Below are 18,283 nucleotides of genomic sequence, written 5' to 3'. Positions count from 1 at the left end.
GAAATACCCTGTTGGATGAAGTGTTAAGCTGAGACTTCACCTGCTCTTTCAGTCATATGTTAAAAAATATCCAAGGAACTATAATTTCAGAGAATAATTCTCCCTGAGGACCTGAGGCCAATATTTATCCTTTAGACGACATCACTAAGTCAGATCATTTTGTAATAGAGTGATTATATTTCAAAAGCTCTTCTGAAGTGTTTTGGGAGAACCTGAGGTTATAAAGAAATACAAGTCTATTTCGCTCTCTTCTCAGAGACTGAGAGAGTGTGAATACAACCACATCCCAGGAATCAGGATAAACAAGAGTTCATATTGTTCATAAACTAAAATAAAAATATTATAGGAATAGAAGAATATGGCCTTGGTATTTATATAAATGAAGGGTGTGTGTGTGTGTGTGTGTGTGTGTGTGTGTGTGTGTGTGTGTGTGTGTGTGTGTGTGTGTGTGTGTGTGTGTGTGTGTGTGTGTGTGTGTGTGTGTGTGTGTGTGTGTGTGTGTGTGTGTGTGTGTGTGTGTGTGTGTGTGTGTGTGTGTGTAATCTTAAGGAGGTTTCTTCAAAGTAAATTTATTATCATAGTTTGTTTATTTCACCATATACTACCTTGACATTCATTTTCTTCCGGGAAAATAAAGAAATGTAATAGAGTTCATGAAAAAATACTAAATATAGCAAAGACTGGTAAACATGCAATGTGCTAAAGAGGATGAATTGTGCCAATAATAAATGAAAAAAGTAAGAAATAATACCGAGAACATGAGCTGTCTCCCTCTCGCTGTGGCAGAGTGATTCCTCTCCCTTGTTAGGTGAGGGTGAGAGTGAGTAAGGATGACTAAGAGTGAGTGAGAGTGTGAGAGAGAGAGAGATAGAGACTGGCATGTCGAACTGTTGGGTGGACAGGTTTTTTTTGATGGCCTCTGGATCATGGTCTTGGGGGGCTTTGCTATTCCTTGCATGGTGGATGATGGAGGGTGCTGAGGTAGGTGGGGGAATGGGTGGAGGGTTGATGTTTTTGCTGCTGCTTGTGTGTGGGAGGGGGCAAGGGGGGCTTCTAACTTTTTTTCCTGTCATTCATTCTTTGGGGGTTTTCTTCTGTTTTGTGGATGTCTGCCGAGACTAAGAATTTCAGGTTGTATACTGTATACATTCTCTGATGTTAAATAGAACCATTGTAGAGTTCTTGAAACTGAGTCCATATGGTATGGAGTCAGTTCAACATTGAGGTGAGTGAAGTTATCTACACTGGTTCAGGAGCCTGATGGTTAAAGGGTAATAACTGTTCCTGAACCTGGTGGCATGGGACCTAAGGATATATATATCTGTACGAGGAGGTGTGAGTGTGTATGTGAGATTCCATATTTATGTGTGCACAGATGTGTTTGTGTGTGACTCGAGAGAAAGTGTGAATGTGTAAATACATTTGATCGCATGAGGTGTGTGTACTGTGACAGTGTGAGGTGTCAGCATGAGCCTGTATGAAGAGGTAAGTACTTGTGTTTTAGCCTGTATAAGATAAATACAAGAGGTTCTGCAGATGCTGGAAATCCAGAGTAACGCACACAAAATGATGGAGGAGCTCAGCAGGGCAGGCCACATCTATGGCGAGGATTGAAGAACCAGCGTTTCAGGATGAGACCCTTCATCTGAGTTTGTGAGGCAGTGTACAAGGTGGTGTGAGTGTGTGAGAGGCCATATGAGGAAGCATAAATACATGTATGAGAGCTCAGAGGAGGTGTGTGTATGTGTGTGTCATTGTGTATTTATGTGAGGCTGTGTGAGAGAGGGCATGTCTGTGTGTGGTGCCCTAACTGAAAACCTGAGACAGAGATTTCCACTGACTACCTTGCATGGCACTAATTCCTTGGCTACCTGCCATAAAATATATTTTTCCAAGGAAGTTTTTGCCTGCTGCCGGGCTGATTCGAGGGCTCCCCACCTCTTCTAGTCTCGATCCCCTGCTGCCCTCCACCCCTTTGCGGACTCCCTCTCGGCCCCGGTGCTGTCTACGTGTGTGCCTATGAAAAATAAACGCTACAACTTCATTAAAATAACAGACACCATCCAAGGGAGTAACAGGCCTACAGTTCTATCTGGGTGATGTTATAGACCGCAACGGCAGTTTAGGAAAGAGCGTCCAAGTCCTTGGTCTAAACACCAGCCAGCACCCTCCCTCCCAGGTATTTACATTACAGAACAGAGCTTCACTGTGTGGTGTCAGCTCAGGGAAAGGTTGAGAAATCACACAACCTCCGCCCAATCAAGACCACTCCTGGGCTATGTTGGACTATGTCTGTTTCAGTAACCTGGCTGGATGGGTCAGATCTGAGTTGTCAATCCTCCTCGTGCTGCATTTACCCCCTCAAACCTCTTCTTACCCCTCTAGGACCCTGGAATCTGACTTGTCAGAAGGATTTTTTAGAGTTGCGGATCCAGAGGACTGGTTTTGATCTATACCACAGGGTGATCTAGTATCGAAGACTTGGAGGTGGAGTGAGTGTGTGACAGATAGAGTGACACATGAACAATCAAACACAGGAGTTGGAGATGCAATCTAGCAGAGACAGGAGAATGAGTGGCTGTAGCATTAGTGTCACAGAAATTGAGGCAATTAACCTTAAAGAGCAGGTAATGTCGGGAATTCAATCTCACATCCAGCAGGAGTTTGGGCTCAGTAGAATAAATCTTGACAATGCTTCCCAGGTGGCACCTCTTAAGGATTGTAAAATTATGTCAGGCAGGTAAGAAACACAAATATCACCTATTGGACCAATGCCTACTGATAGGCCATCAATTTTGCTGCCTCTATTTGGTAGTTAGTTAGAACTCAGGTATCTTGCACTCAATTGTAACACCGTTTCACTGAACATGGCTCTGGACTGCAGTGACAGTCACTAACCTCAACAGGAGTCAACTCATCTTGCAAGAATCTGGTACCAGTTGGAGATTTAAGATGAAATTGTGATATAGCGATGTCCATGGGATATACACTTAGATACAGGAGGTAAAGTAGCCACTGAGTGTATGTTTGTTGTCTTCTGCTGCTGTAGCCCACCCATTTCAATGTTCGACGTACTGTTTGTGTGGAGTTTGCACGTCCTTCCTGCGACTGTGTGGTTTTCCCCCAGACACTCTGGTTTCTACTTCATTTACACAATTTTTACTTTATTAGGTACCTCCTACATTTAATAAAGTGGCTACTGAGTGTACGCTTGTAGTCTTCCACTGCGGTAGGCCATCCACATCAAGGTTCAACACGCATTCAGAGATGCTCTTCTGCACACCACTATTGTAACGTGAGGTTATTTGAGTTACTGTCGCCTTCCTGTCAGCTTGAACCGCTTTGGCCATTCTCCTTTGACTTCTCATTAACAAGGCATTTTCCCTCACAGAACTGCAGCTCACTGGATGTTTTTTGTTTCTCGCACCATTCGCTGTGAACCCTAGAGATTGTTGTATGTGAAAATCCCAGGAAATCAACAGTTTCTGAGATACTCAAACCACCCCATCTGGCACCATCAAACATTCCACCAGCAAAATCACTTAGATCACATTTGTTCACCATTTTGATGTTTGGTCTGAACAACAACTGAACCTCTTGACCATGTCTGCCTGCTTTTTTGCATTGAGTTGCTGCCAAATGAAGCAACTGAATGTATTCTGCTTCCAAATTTCTTCAAATTATTTCAATAGAGTCAAATTTTGGGTGAACATTTGCAGTACTCAAGAGAAAGGAGACTGGACTCTGGGACCTGCAGAAAATGAAGCTGCCATGCCGTGGAATAATGGGCCTGGGATTAAAGTATGTCAGGTAGATATTTAAACTCAAGAGTAGTGCTTTACCCCTCAATGTTGCTAGCAGTTTTATCTGAATTAAGAAGTTGAAAGTATAAGTATTGTGAGCGGTTTTGGGACTCTTATCTAAGAAAGCATGTGCTGGCATTGGAGAGAGTCCAGGGGCAGTTCACGGCAATAATTCTGGGTAGGAAAGGGTTAATGTGTGAGGAGCATTTGATGGTTCTGGGCCTGTACTCACTGGAGTTTAGAAGAATGAGGGGGGATCTTACTGAAACTTACCAAATATTGAAAGGCCTAGATAGAGTGGATGTAGAGAGGATGTTTCCTATGGTGAGGGAGACTAGGACCAGAAGGCACAGCCTCAGAATAGAGGGACATACCTTTGCAACAGAGATGATGAGGAATTTCATGAGCCAGAGGATGGTGAATCGGTGGAATTCATTGCCACAGACAGCCAAGGCACTGGGTATATTTAAAACAGAAGTTGATAGTTTCTTGATTAGTAAGGGTGTCAAAAGTTAGGAGGAGGAGGTGGTGAATGGGCTTAGAGGGATAATAAATCAGCCATGATGGAATGGTGGAGCAGGTTTGCTGACCTGAATAGACTAATTCTGCTCCTAGGTCTTATGGTCTTGCATGAGCAGAAAAATCCATTTTAGATGTGCTGTGTTCTAACAAGTCAAAATAAACCTACAGTGTTCTTTCTGGACACAAAGGTGGTTTGTTGCTCCTGAAAACATCTCTGTCGGGAAAGTAAAAATCCTCCAGCCTTTGCTTCTCTCTCTGTATCAGGATATATTAACCTACATCTAAGGGAAGAACCTTCTATAGAACAACACGAGTTCTCTCATCTATGTAATAAGGTATTTGTACCTGTTATCACCAGGTAATGGAAAGCATTCCATTACTTTTACCTCAACTTGCAGAGCAGAGAGTCTCACAGCACAGAATACGGTCCACTTGGTCCCTTGTATCTCTGCCAACACTTCAATAGTGTTATCACACACTTCCAATCCCTCTGTTCTTTCTGTGCAACTCTTCTAATTTCCCCTCCAAATACTTAGCCAATCCTTTTCGAAAGTTCCTGTTAAATCTACTTCTACCTCCCCTGTTAAGGCAGCAAGTTCACGATTTCAGCAACTCACTGGGATAAAAAAAAATCTTTTCATCTCTCCCACCCCACCACCACCTTTGCCAGATGCCTTCAAATATTCCGTATTTTGTTTGTTTGGAGTCTTCACTCTTCCGCTGTGCATCCTGCCAGCCTTATTCCCAAAGGAATATGCAAATATGTGTTTCCCTGCTGCTCCTGTGGACCCCTTCTCTTGCTGGACTGGACTTAACTCCTCAGGAGCATGTTTTTTTTTAAACTGGTGAAGATAATTTAAATTTGAGTTGCCAAGCTGGCATTTTATCCAAGCTTTTATTTTGTAGTAAGTCTGCCTTGTATTTCTAAAACACCTGAAAATTTAAAGACTGCAGATGGAGAAAATCTGAACTAAAAGAAAACCCAAAATGGTGGAAACACTTAACAAATTTGACCTGAAGTGCTATCTCTGTTTCTCTCTCCAAAGATCTGCTGTACATTTCCAGTAGTTTTCATTTTCATTTTTAAAGCATCTGCTCTGTTTCAGTCAAAGCAGTTTACAACTTCATCTTGAGGCCTCCGTTGGTAGGGTTGCCCATGGGCATTGCATCTCAGCTCTCTATGTGATAAGCAAGCCAGGGATGTATGACATCTAGAGTAAGCTTTGGATTCATAGCAGACTACTCCCTCTCCATGCAGCTGATGAATCCAAAAGAACACTAAACACCGATGCAATTTGGCGCCATCAGCGTCACAGGAGTTGTCAGTGCTGAACTCAACGTAGAACTGGAATTTTCCTCAGGTTTACTCCCAAAGCCTTCCCCATGAGTAGATATAGCTGCAAGGCAGCGGAGGTTTGAGATCAGAATTTTCCTTCTCCTAAATGAGCTACCAACTGTTGCTGACAAGCCCCGAAGTGAATGGATTTGAGGCTCCAGTAACCCACCTTCTTCTGTTAGACTCTACTTTAAAAACTGTTTCAATGGCACTAAAGTGCTTGAGAACATCCTGAGGTTCCAAAAGAGCCAACAAAATATAATTTGAAAAAGATAATTGTACCATCTTTTGATTATCCTATTTTGCATAGAGAAATAATATGGGATTTAAATGATTTCAAAACACAATTTGGCTCCAAAATATGAAGGTGAAAAGTTTTAAAGAAATTTACTTCTAATTATAAACATTGAGTCAAAAATATAGTCTTGATCAACATTGATTCCCCTCCCATCTTAGACCTGTTTCAGACTGCTGCAGACTAAATAAACGCGAGGCTTTGGGAAAGGGTAAGAGAAACCAATGGAACCTTGTACTAGAGGAAGGAATTTACGTGCAACACTTATAAATCAGTGGTCAGGGCTTAGCTAGAGCGTCACCACAATTCTGGGCCCCATGTGTTTTTCTTTCCCCAGGTGGATGTAAAAGGCCTTGGAAATTTACAAAACAGTCCCAAGGTATTCAGTCCTACAGTGACTGCAGAAGCTGGGGCTGTCGTTCAGAGCCGTTCAAAATGACAAAGGGTTTCCATAAGAGTAAATGGAGAGAGATTGATTCCAGCCATGGAAGGGTTGTTGGCCAGACAGCAAAGTTTCAGAGTGATGGAAATGATAATAGAGTGGATTCCTGTTAATTGGGACACATCTGAACCAGTACATTTTGGCCCAATTAAGTGGCTGGCCAATTTGCCGAAGTTTTATGGAAATAGTTAAAAAGGTATAAAAAAGACCAACTGAGTAACAAATTATGTTTTTAAATAAAATACAGAACAAATTAGAACACTACCAATGGAAGTCAGTACTACAAAACTGTGTACTAGTTTCTAATAGTTATCGACAGAGGTATTCATGCAGTGTATGCAATGAACAAACCAATGCAGATACCGAGTGCAGATAATAGACTGCTTTCGTACGATGCTATTGATGATTTGTAGCCTTCAAATCTTCATTCTCATTGTAACATTCAAGATGATTGCTGATACCTTCAAATTCTTCATAGCCCCTAACTTGTTGAAGTAGTGAAATCATTTCATTTTCACTCCCAGCTGTTTCTGGCATCTCCAAGTTTGAAGGCTTGAAACTGCAGTGCGCAAAACAATTTGGAATTGTCTTACTGTTATTTCTCGCCGACTATCAATGAAAAAAAAAATCACTGTGTTTTGAATACAAACACATGCAATTGATGCTATTTAAAAGTTGTTTGCTCTAGGTATGATGTAATGTCTAATGGTCACAAAAGTGCGCACGACTTATACTAGTTAGAAACTTTGTTAATGTTCTCCTGCCCCAATTAAGCATCAGTGTCCCAGATAAATGAAGGGAATCCTGGCAATTTTTAAAATTAGATTTTGTTCTTTTAAGGGTTGTCCCACATAATTGGCTACCCTGATTAATTGATGGCCCAATTAACTGGAACCTACTGTATATTTTCAAGCATACAATGTTATTTTGAGCAACACGCACAAAACGCTGGAGGAACTCAGCAGGTCAGACAGCAACAACGGAGAGCAATAGACAGTCAATGTTTTGGGTTGAGACACTTCATTGGGTTGGAAAAGGAAGGGGGCAGAAGTCAGAATAAACAGGTGGGGTGGGAGGGGAAGGAGCACAAGCTGGCAGGTGATAGAAGAGACGAGGTGAGAGGGAAGGTGGGTGGAGGGAGGATGAAGTGAGAAGCTGGAGGTGATAGATGCAAGAGGCAAAGGGCTGTAGAAGGTTGTACAGAAGGACATTCTGCCTATTAAAACGGACAAAGTATTGTAGGAGCTCAGCAGGTCAAGGCAGCATCTATGGAAAGGAATAACCAGTTGTTGTTTTGCACCAAGGTCCTGCATCAGACACATTTCAAGGTTGTATACCGCATACATACTTTGATAATAAATGTACCTTGAACGCTGAACTTTGAACCTTGTGATCTGGAACAATGAAAGCTCCAAGAGGAAACTGAATAAATTGATGTAACGGGGAGAGGGAATTGACAAGACTTTGGGTTAAAGGCTAGAGGCAGGTATTGTCAGAGTGTAAGTGCTGAAAGAGGAAAAAAAATAACAGCTATGGCCAACTGAATGGAAAGGCCTCCTTTAAGTTTGAGACTTTGAAGCAGTTAGGAAAATAAGTGTCACAATGGCCTTCACTGCAAGGAGCTTGAAGCACAAGGAAGACCTTTGCCTCAACTGAGCAGGGTTTGAGGATATTACACCTGGATATCACACCTGGTCTCTTGGAGCTTCAGTCATTGTTTCTGAAGTAGGTCACATTGACTGTGTAAGTGGTGCAGTGTGAGATCACTTTTCACACTGGAGAGGTAGGATGGGTGTGAGGAGGAATGATCTCTCAGGAAAAAATTGAGCAAGGCTGCCCAGTACTCATTGGAGATGGAAAGAACAAGAAGGGATGCAAAATGAAATGTACCAGATTCTGAAAGGGATTGCCACCTCAGGCTGGAAGACCTAAAACTAGTGCCATGGTCTCATCTAAGGGTAGAGGGGAGGAGAAAACCCTTTCCTCTAAAGAACTGTAAGCCCTTGGAATTATCTACCCAGAGGCATTTGGATGTTCAGTGAATGGCACATTCAAAACCAGGATTTAAAGATATTCCAACACCAAGGTAATCAGAAGATCAGGCAAGAATTTGGGCCTGAGACACAGGATATGTGGGAAAACGGGACACGTGCAGAAATATTGAATACTAGAGCGCATAGCTTTAGGGTGAGGGGCTGAAGTTTAAAGGGAATGTGTAAGACAAATTTTTGTTTTTACACGTCAAGTGGTAGGTGCCTGGAACCCATTGCCGGGGCGATAGCAGAACAGATATAACAGTGATGCTTAAGAGGCACGTGAATATGGAGGGAAATGCCTCACGTACAGGTCAAAGATTAGGTTGATTTGGAATCATGTTCAGCTCAGGCATCATGAGCCAAAACGCTTTTTCCAGTTCCATATAGATCGGTATATTTGGTATGATGGACATGGTGGGCTGTTTCTACGTTCTAAGACTGTATAAGCCACAAATAATTTTGCCCAGTAGACCACTCTGACGTTTATGGTCTACTTGATCTTCCATGGACTTTCTTTGCTCAAAGCTATCACTGTAACCCTCTTCTTCCTTCATTGGATAACGTTACTGATAAATAAGGTAACCAGTGGATGTGAAGGACGAAAGTGAAGGCAAGTTTGAAACAACTCATGATCTTATCGTAGAGCAGGTTCAAAACTGAATTCCAATCCCGCTCCTAATTATCCTGCAAAAATTGGTGTCAAATGATGCTTCTATGAAGGTCAGAGATGAAGAGAGGGCAGACAATTAGCACTGTAGTGTCTTGCCCAACCACCAAGAGGACCACAACCTCATCGGAGGGTTTGGAGGCTTGCGTCCCTCAATGACCTAACAGCCCTGACTGGTGAAACAAGACTGTTATGGAAACAGCAATGAGGAATCCTCCTATACAGACAGAGATGGAGGACCATCACTTATTCCTGAAACGCTAGTGGCGTAATGGGTAGTAAGTTTTGTCCAAGAGGCACAACCAATGGCTTGTCAATCTTTACACATTTATTTTTTGAAAGCAGTTACAACGTAATAAACCTAGTAATAACAAAAACAAGCTATGGTACTCACACATTGTAAATATTCTATAATACAATTTCAAACCTGCCCAACAGGGTATAAATAAGTCCAGTTTACATCGTTACCATGAAGTGAGGATGAATTTGGACTGGCCGTTGTTCTCCAGGGAGTTGTGTCCTGGGACATGCCAGGGACTTGGAGAAGACTTGCCTCTCCTTCAGCCAAATTGATTGGGACTTTCTCAGCTCTCAGGCCCACCATCTCTTCACCATCCCACCCAGATCGTGCACCATCGCAGAGAACGGAAGGATGGCGTCTTAATTCCAGTTATTCCAGGAATACCGAAGAACAGACCTCTGAGGGGAAGACTGCATGTCACCTCTTCCCGTGGAGGGCACTGTGTGGGCGGAGGGGCTTAAGGATTTCCCAAACCGTTTGGCCCACCCACAAATATTAACAAATCATCCCTCCAGCCAAGCCACCAGAAAGGACCTTCTGACGGGGAGCTTTCACCAACTCCCCTGAGCCTGACGCCATTGGTGTGGAAACAGTAATAAATAATGTTAGAAATCCTGTGACAAAATGGACCTCCTCTTCTCCCCCCCCACCCACTATTGAGGATCCACTTGCAGATCCCCCACCCTCTCACAGCCAGGATCCCATGCCGCCCTGTAATTTGCAGGAGGAAGCCCCCTTTCAGTAGGTACCTTTTGGAAAAGCAAATCAAAGTAAAGGGGACAGATAAGAGCAAGGCAAAAACCAATCTCTTTTTGAGGAAAAAAAAATCAAGCTTTTCAAAATCAAATTCAGATCTGAAAAGAATCAACTCACACACGCAGACACCAAAACAAGATCTCAAGGCCTAACTGTTTAAAAAAAGGTATCGCTGAGAGATTTTGGCTTGCCTGCATCAAGATCCCCCCCCCCCGGGTTTGAATAAAGAAATATATACAGCTATTCTGACATTTCCCCTGTCCGCTTCTTTTTTTTTCCTGAACATGCCAGACCTTGTTTGGTAGCTCATCCAAGCGGCATTCTTTTCACACAAGTGAGGCTGAAAACAGTTGTTAGGTTGATCTTAGAGTAGGTTAAAGTCTTAGCGCAAGCTTGGGCCAAAGGGCCTCTTCTGTGCTTTGGTGTTCTATGTTCAGTAGTAGCAGGGCTGCAGTGTGAAATACAGTTCTGTAGGTGAGGGGATCCAGACCCATTACAGAACTCCTCTGCATAATTTCAGATTTCATAAATCAAAGCATAGAGTACAGGAGTTAGGATGTTATGTTGAAGTTGAACAAGCCGTGGTAAGGTCTACTTTGGAGTATTGTCTGCAGTTCCAGTCACCTACCTACAGGAAAGATATCAGTGAGATTGAAAGAGTGCAGAGAAAACTTACAAGGGTGTTGCCAGAACTTTTAGGGAAAAGGTTGAATAGGTTAGGATTTCATTCCCTAGGAGAGTCTGGAGAGATCTGATAGAGGTATGCAAAATTATGATGAGTATCGACAGGGTAAATGCAAGCAGGTGGTTTCCACTGAGGTCAGGTGAGACCAGAACTAGACCATGGGTTAAGGATGAAAGGTGAAATGTCTTAAGGGGAGCCTGACAGGGTGCTCTTCTTCACCATCGGGTGGTGAGAGTGTGGAACAAGCTGCCAGCAGAAGTGGTGGATGTGGGTTCGATCTCAACATTTAAGAAACATTTGGGTAAGTACATGGATAGGAGGGGTAAAGAAGGTTATGTTCTGGGTGCAAGTTGATGGGACTAGGGACAATAATAGTTCAGGATGGATTAGATTGGGCAAAGGGCCTGTTCCTGTACTGTGCTATGACTCCATGCCTTTGATTATGAGAGAATCCAGGGGAAAAATAAAGTTGTTCACCTCAAAGCAGAGAAGGTTAAGAGGAGATTTGAAAGAGGCACTCAGAATTGAGTTTCTTCCACAGGCAGGAATATCATGAACGAGAGGACACAAGTTCAAGTTGACTGGTAGAATCACTGAAGGTAATTTCCTCTCCCTACTTCCAATTCAACAAGTTTATTTATTTATTATTCATTGAGATACAGTGCAAAATAGGCCCTTTGAGCCATTTAACCCTAGCCTAATCATAGAACAACTTACAATGACCAATTAACCTACCAACTGGTAGGTCTTTGGACTGTGGGAGGAAACCCATGTGGTTACGGGGAGAACGTACAAACTCCTTACAGGCAGCGACGGGAAACAAACCTGGGTTGCCTGTACTGTAAAGAATTGTGCTAACCAGTTGTAACCTGAAGCTGTCTGAAAAATCAGTTTCAATCAGGCCTTCCAAAAGTGAATTGATACTTGCAAAAGGAGACACTTGAATGTTCACACTCCAACGTGTGGGACTAATTGAAGGCTTCTTTTAAAGGGCTTTGCACACTGAATAGGCTTCTCCTGTAGTTTGAGGATCTACTGGATATCAGCCTGAGGGAATTCCCCCAACTCAATGCCAGAGCAAAAACTGGGATTAGGAAAGGCTCTGGTCTGGTTGATGGTTATCAATGATAAACCCTAACTTCACAGAGAACTACCCCAGTGAGGGGTAGTTCACAAAATAATCCCTTAGTAGACCTTCAGCAAAACACAATATCTACTTCTGCTACAGGTTCAAAATGGCTGCCAAAGAACAGGGATTGGGGGCAATGAGAATCCTGCCATTAAAATTAGGATTGTTAAATATATTCAACAAAACAAGCAACAGTGTTCCTTTAATGTTACACCCTTACTACATCTGGTAAGAATTCCAACCATTGGGCTATAGAAGCAAACAACAGTCCCCATAGCAACGGTGATCTGGTCTCAAACTTGTATACTTATGGAGTGGGTGAAGTTTAATCTTATTTCTCCCACTTCTTGAAAGATAGGGCCCCTATTTTGAGGAACTGGTGATGGTTTCTCCTTACGACATTTGGAATAGGGATACAGGGCCAACTCTAATAAGCCTCAAGGGAATTTAAGGAGGAGGACACTTCTGGGAGGGCTAATTGGAAAACTGACCAATGAAATTATAGCCCTAGCAACCTTGAGCGGGAAATTCATTGTATGGGAGGCAAAAATTTTGCCAAGGCTGATGTTTATTTCCCATCCCAATGATGGCTTTCTCAGAACTACAATTTCATAGATAGTTAGTGTAGAGTTGGAGTCACCCATCTTCCAAATTGGGGAAGCCCAGTAGATTTCTTGTCCTAAAAGATACAAGTGATTCTTGGTTCATGGTCACTATTACTGAGACAAACATTGTATTTCTGTTTCCCAAAACTGTCATGGCAGGATTGAACTCTGTCTGGATCATTAATCCAAAATTACCACACTACCTTGTATATCTTTATATACTGTATATAAAAGACTGTTTAATAAATTAAGTACTTTGCTCAACTTTTAATGGTCCTACATACTCCCTGTACTTATCTGTTGAAGGAGATCTGTGATCCAGTGTTTGCAACTGGATGAGGACTCCGAACGTTTACATTTCCTTCTCCCCAGTCATCACAATGCAAACCGGGTCTACAAGAGATTCAAGAGACCCAAGCAGTCCAATACCATAGTGTTTGTGGCACATTCCCAGGCCCAACTGGAAAACTCTTCATACTGATCAAACAATTCTTGAATGTCAAAGAGGCTTCCTCCTCCATTCCACACCCTTTCTCCAACCACAACTAACAAAACGCCTATGGACAGAAATATCCATATTGCTGTTGAAACATCCCTGTAATGTTTCTCCCAGAACTGCTGAAAGCACCTGGGATCTTTAGTCCCTGGGTTTACCAGGAAGGCTTGCCCAACCCTAGATTAGCCTCCAGCAAGTCTAATGTAGCCAACACTCCATCAATGGAGTAAACTCTCAAGGAGGCGAATTAAAATGGCTCCTCGTCAGTCCAGATAAAGTGGACAGGGCCAAAACTCTGCCCGGCTCCACAACAGATGGGACTTTAAAAAAAAAACGAATCTTGCCCCAATGCATTTTACATTGGGGATTTTATTTTTTGCTGCACCTCTGGAAACTCAAAAAAAGAGGGTCAAAGACTCTTAAAGCCTTTGAAATATGTACAGGTTCTCCACGCTACCGGGTCGCCAAGGCGATCACACATATACACACACACACACACACACACTTGCACAACGTTAGCAATGGTGAAAAGTCCCCCCTCCCTACCCCCCCAGGTTAAACCAAACGGCAGCCTGTGAGAGCTAAGCGGGTTAAAACAAACTAAAACGACATTTACTCGCGTGTTGAAGCAAAGCAGGCTGAAGGCTTCCCCTCGGTTCCTCACTCAGGCGGAGGTGGAGGAGTTGAGGGGGGGGGGGTGGGTAACATCTTGAGCAAGTCCACAAGTTTGGTCACACCTCACATACCCGGTCGGTGTGTGGGGGTGGGTGGGGAGGAGGAGGGTTTGGAGTTGTTAAAAAAAAAACGGGAGAGGGGATGACTATTGGAGAGGCGCCATGAGCCAACGTCTCCCCTTAACTGACCGCGGTCACACATGGCGCCGGCTTGGCGTCAACCCTCTTGTCCATAGGCGCGAAAACCTGCAGCTCCGTCCGGACACGCGGAGAAAATTGCGAGCCGCTCGTCAGCGGGAGGGGGTCGATCTTCGGAACCGTACGTTTTAAATTGTTTTTTTTTAAAAAAGCCGTGGTATTTCATGTTTTTATTTCTCCTTCAGTCAGGTGCAAAGAAAACAAAAAAGGCGGGTGGCCATTGGTAGGAGATAAAAGGGGGGTGGTGGGGTGGTTATTATGGGCGGGTGAGCGTCGTGTAGACAGGCTGCTCCCAGTGGGTAGGGCTGCGGGACTGGGGCACCGACTGCGGGTCGCTGATGGAGGTGTAGAGCGGGCGCTGCGAGGCGCCCATGTAAGAGAAGGCGGTGTAGAGTCCAGAGGTCTGGGCGGACGGGCTGTAGTAAGGCCCGGTGGCCTGGTGCTCGGGGTAGTCGAACTGGGACCTGGTGATGCTGGGGAAGGCCGTGCCGTAGTGTGGGAGGCTGAGGGAGGTGTAAGTGATCTGCGCCGAGGAGTGCTGCTGTTCCGAGTAGTGGCTCGGGTGGGACTGCTCAGTCTTGATCTGGGTCTTGGACTCGGCTGAGGCGGCGGCTGGGCCCGACGGGGCAGAGCCACTGGCGTGTTGCTTGGAGATCCAGGCGGAATGTCCACCAGCCAGTGCCCCTCCGAGCCCGTAGTTTGCACCGTAGGCCCCGGCGCCCAGGGCTTGCCCGTGGCTGGGATGCCCGTTGGGTGGCAGGTACTGGTCAAATTCATGGACATCGAAGGTCTCCATGTTGGACATAACGTCGTGGCTGAGGTCCCCAATGTCCATGTTGCTGAAATCTATGTGCGGCTTGCCTCCTTCGACCAGTGGGCGTCCTTCCCGTTTCCCCTCCGCTTTTCCGGGCTGCATCTCTGTCTTTGGGGTGGTGGGGGGAGTTGGGGGGCCATGGCTCTGCCCTGTGGAAGAGAAGCAAATGAACAAAAAAAAACCTTCAGACCCTCTCACAGGAGAAACAACGGCACAAAATACAGGCAAAACGAAGTATAGATGGAGAGGTTGAACAAAAAAGCATTGGCAATTCCTTTCCAAATCCACAGATGCTTTCGACCTGCCTTCCTTTAGCAGATTGTTTGCTGGTAGGTACACATGACTGGAATCTGGACAGACATACAGGAACACAGTGGGTGAACCACAATATATATGAGAAATGGACAGTTGATGTTTTGGGTCCAGAACCTTCAAATGCCAAGATGAAGGATCTCTGCCCAAAACATCAACCGTCCATTTTCCTCGATAGATGCTACCAGACCTAATGAGCTCCATCATCTTGTGTGTTGAACAGAAAAAACCAAGCTGTGTGTTGAGCAAGATTGGAGGAAATCCTGCTACATCAGTGCAAAGTTCTCATTGTACAAGAAGTCTGTCCTTGGGAAGAATTGGAGGGAGGATACTTGGATCCCAGATGTTAAACTGTAAAGAGAAGCTAGAAATTTTGAATTGTATTATCTGGAATTTGGAAGGTTAATGGATGGTTTGATCGAACTCCTGCAGATATTACAGGATACTGATGAAGATTGTAGAATCTGACAGTTAGAGTTGGACCATACAGAAGGAAAAAAAGTAATAAACAATTTTAATCAAAACAAATTTGGACCTCTTCCATGAAGGGCATTAATTTCTTTATTGAGATACAGCATGGAATAGGCCCTTCTGGAACGTACCATCCAGCAGTCCCCGATCCTAGTCAACAATTTACAACATCCAATTATCCTACCAACCAGTACGTCTGTGGACAACAATCATCGAATTAACCCTAGCCTAATCATGGGTCAATTTGCAGTGACCAATTAACCTACCAACTGGTACCTCTTTGGACTGTGGAAGGAAACCGGAGGATCTGCAGGAAACCCACGTGGTGACAAAGAGAATGTACAAACTCCTTACAGGCAGCGACGGGAATTGAACCTGAGCACTGGCACAGTAAAATGTTGTGCTAACCACAATGCTACCGTGCCACCTCAAGAGTGTTGGATGAATTGTTAGTTTTAAATGGCACTGTTTTTAACCAAATATATTAAGGAAATAGGGTGAAGGTGGGCCATGAAGTGCAATCACAGATCTGCCTTGATTTTACTGAATGAGAAAACAAGGTTATGTAGCTCAGTAACTTTTTCATAAGTGTGAAGAATAGGTAAATGTGTCACAAATGTAGTTCACTCCCATCTACATAAATCACCTTTAATGTGGAACACCAACTGCATATTTAAGGACGTAGGCATTTTTTTTAACAGCCTAGCCTAATGCATCCTTGGGAAAGACAGTAATAGGTATTTCATATTTCAGAGAGATCCAAGGAGCAAAGTTCTTGCTTTGATAGATACAAACATTAAAGCAATGTCCAACGCACTGGCAAAAGGTTGCTATTGACAACAGCAGTATGGTCAACCCATTCTGGGTGGTGGGGTGGAGATCTGTCTCTAGCAAAGGACGTGTAAGGTGCTCTTTCTCTCTGCTAGCCTTTAGGTCACCATTGGGCAAGGTGTAGTACTTGCTTAGCCTCCCTGATAAGGGTCACGTGAAGTCATGGGAGCAGGTGGTGGATATCTCAAGTATTGATTATGTGACTACCGACACCAGGCAGACAATCTCTGAAGAATATTGATAATGGCTGTGGTCACCTGTCTTTATAAAGACACTGCCCAGAGGAAGGCAATGGCAAACCACTTCTGTGGAAAAATTTTGCCAAGAACGATCATAGTTAAAGAAAGACCAACGATCACTCACATCGTACAACACGGCACATAATGATGATGATGATTAACTCATTTAGGAATAACAAAACAGTGTAAAACAAGTACTTTAGATTCACCAAGGATGTAAAGGTTCATTTATTGGGGCCTCAACTATTTCAGTTATATTTCAGTTCAGAGGAAGGGTACCATGTGATAATGGTTCTTGTCAAAATCTTTTCATAAGTTAGAAGGAACACACAGTACTCTCCACTCACTTGGTTGAATGCAGCTCCAAAAACACTGAAGAAGCTTAGTGCCATTCAAGACAATTCAGTCTTGATTTTTATCCCACCTACCTCCCTAATCATTTGTACCTTCCACCATGATGTAATGTGGGCTACCCACAAAGCGAACTGCAGTTATTCTGGTAGATGCTCCAACAACACCTCCCAAAATACTGACCTTCACTGCCAAGAACCCCATCTCTCAATATTATTCTCAGTATCTCATGTTTTCAGTATTATTTACCATTATTTCTAGTTGCATAGTTTGCTTTTTTGCACATTGGTTGTTTATCAGTCTTTGTGTAGTTTTTCATTAATTCTATTGTACTTCTTTGTTCTACTGTGAATGCCTGCAAGAAAATGAATCTCAAGGTAGCATATGGTGATATATACATACTTTGATAATAAATTTACTTTGAACTTTGATCCTGACTTGGAACATTATTACTACTGGGTCTAAATCCTGGTAACCCCCTACCCAGCTGCTCTCTGAACTGGAGCAGTGCAAGGCTCACCGATACTTTTCAAGGGGCAATTAGGAATGGGTAACAAATGATGGCCTAGCCGGCGATACCTACACTCCATAAGTAAATTAAAAATTGCCATCGAGTGGGATTCAAACTGTAAAAATATGTAAACACAAGAGATTCCTCGGATGCTGGAAAATCAAATCAACACACGCAAAATGCTGGAGGAACTCAAACACAAAGTACACAGCAGATGCTGGGGTCAAAGTAACACGTACAACAAGCTGGAGGAACTCAGCAGGTCGGGCAGCATCCGCGGAAATGAGCAGTCAGCGTTTCGGGCAGAGTCCTGATGAAGGGAACTCAGCAGGCCAAGCAACAGCTATTAAGTAGCAATTCTACTTCCCGTTCCCATTCCGACATGTCAGCCAATGGATTCCCCTACTGCCATGATGAGGTGACACTAAGCAACACCTTATATTCTGTCTGGGTAGCCTCCAACCTGATTACATGAACATCAGTTTCTCAAACATCTGATGAAGGAGACCCCCCCCCCCCACCAACAATCATTCCCCATTTTTTGTTTTCTTGTCTTATCTCCTTACCTGCCCATCACCTCTCTCTAATGCTCCTCCCATTCCCTTTCTTCCATGCTCTTCTATCCTCTGCTATCAGATTTCCCCTTCTCTAGCCCTTTATCTTTCACCAATCAACTTCCCAGCTCTTTACTTCACCTCCTCCCCCTCTCCTGGTTTCACCTATCGCCTGCCACCTTGAACTTCTTCCTCCCCTCCTCCTACCTACTTACTCTGACTTCTCAACTTTCTCTCCAATCCTGGTGAAGGGTC

The 18,283-nt window shown here is 43.7% G+C and overlaps 1 protein-coding gene across 2 annotated transcripts in view; it reads right to left on the bottom strand.

Annotated features, from left to right (window-relative positions):
- Positions 1-18,283, bottom strand: part of sox10 (SRY-box transcription factor 10) — a 40,883-nt gene that overhangs the window by 9,016 nt on the left and 13,584 nt on the right. For both annotated transcript variants that reach the window (XM_073034008.1, XM_073034009.1), the window contains exon 3: positions 13,690-14,908. In XM_073034008.1, the coding sequence (XP_072890109.1) occupies positions 14,202-14,908 (707 nt within the window). In that variant the 3' untranslated portion in view covers positions 13,690-14,201. The remainder of the gene's footprint in view (positions 1-13,689; positions 14,909-18,283) is intronic.

The sequence above is a fragment of the Hemitrygon akajei genome, chromosome 31 (assembly GCF_048418815.1).
Source record: "Hemitrygon akajei chromosome 31, sHemAka1.3, whole genome shotgun sequence".
Classification (NCBI taxonomy): domain Eukaryota; kingdom Metazoa; phylum Chordata; class Chondrichthyes; order Myliobatiformes; family Dasyatidae; genus Hemitrygon; species Hemitrygon akajei.
This window is presented reverse-complemented; position numbering and strand designations above follow the sequence as displayed.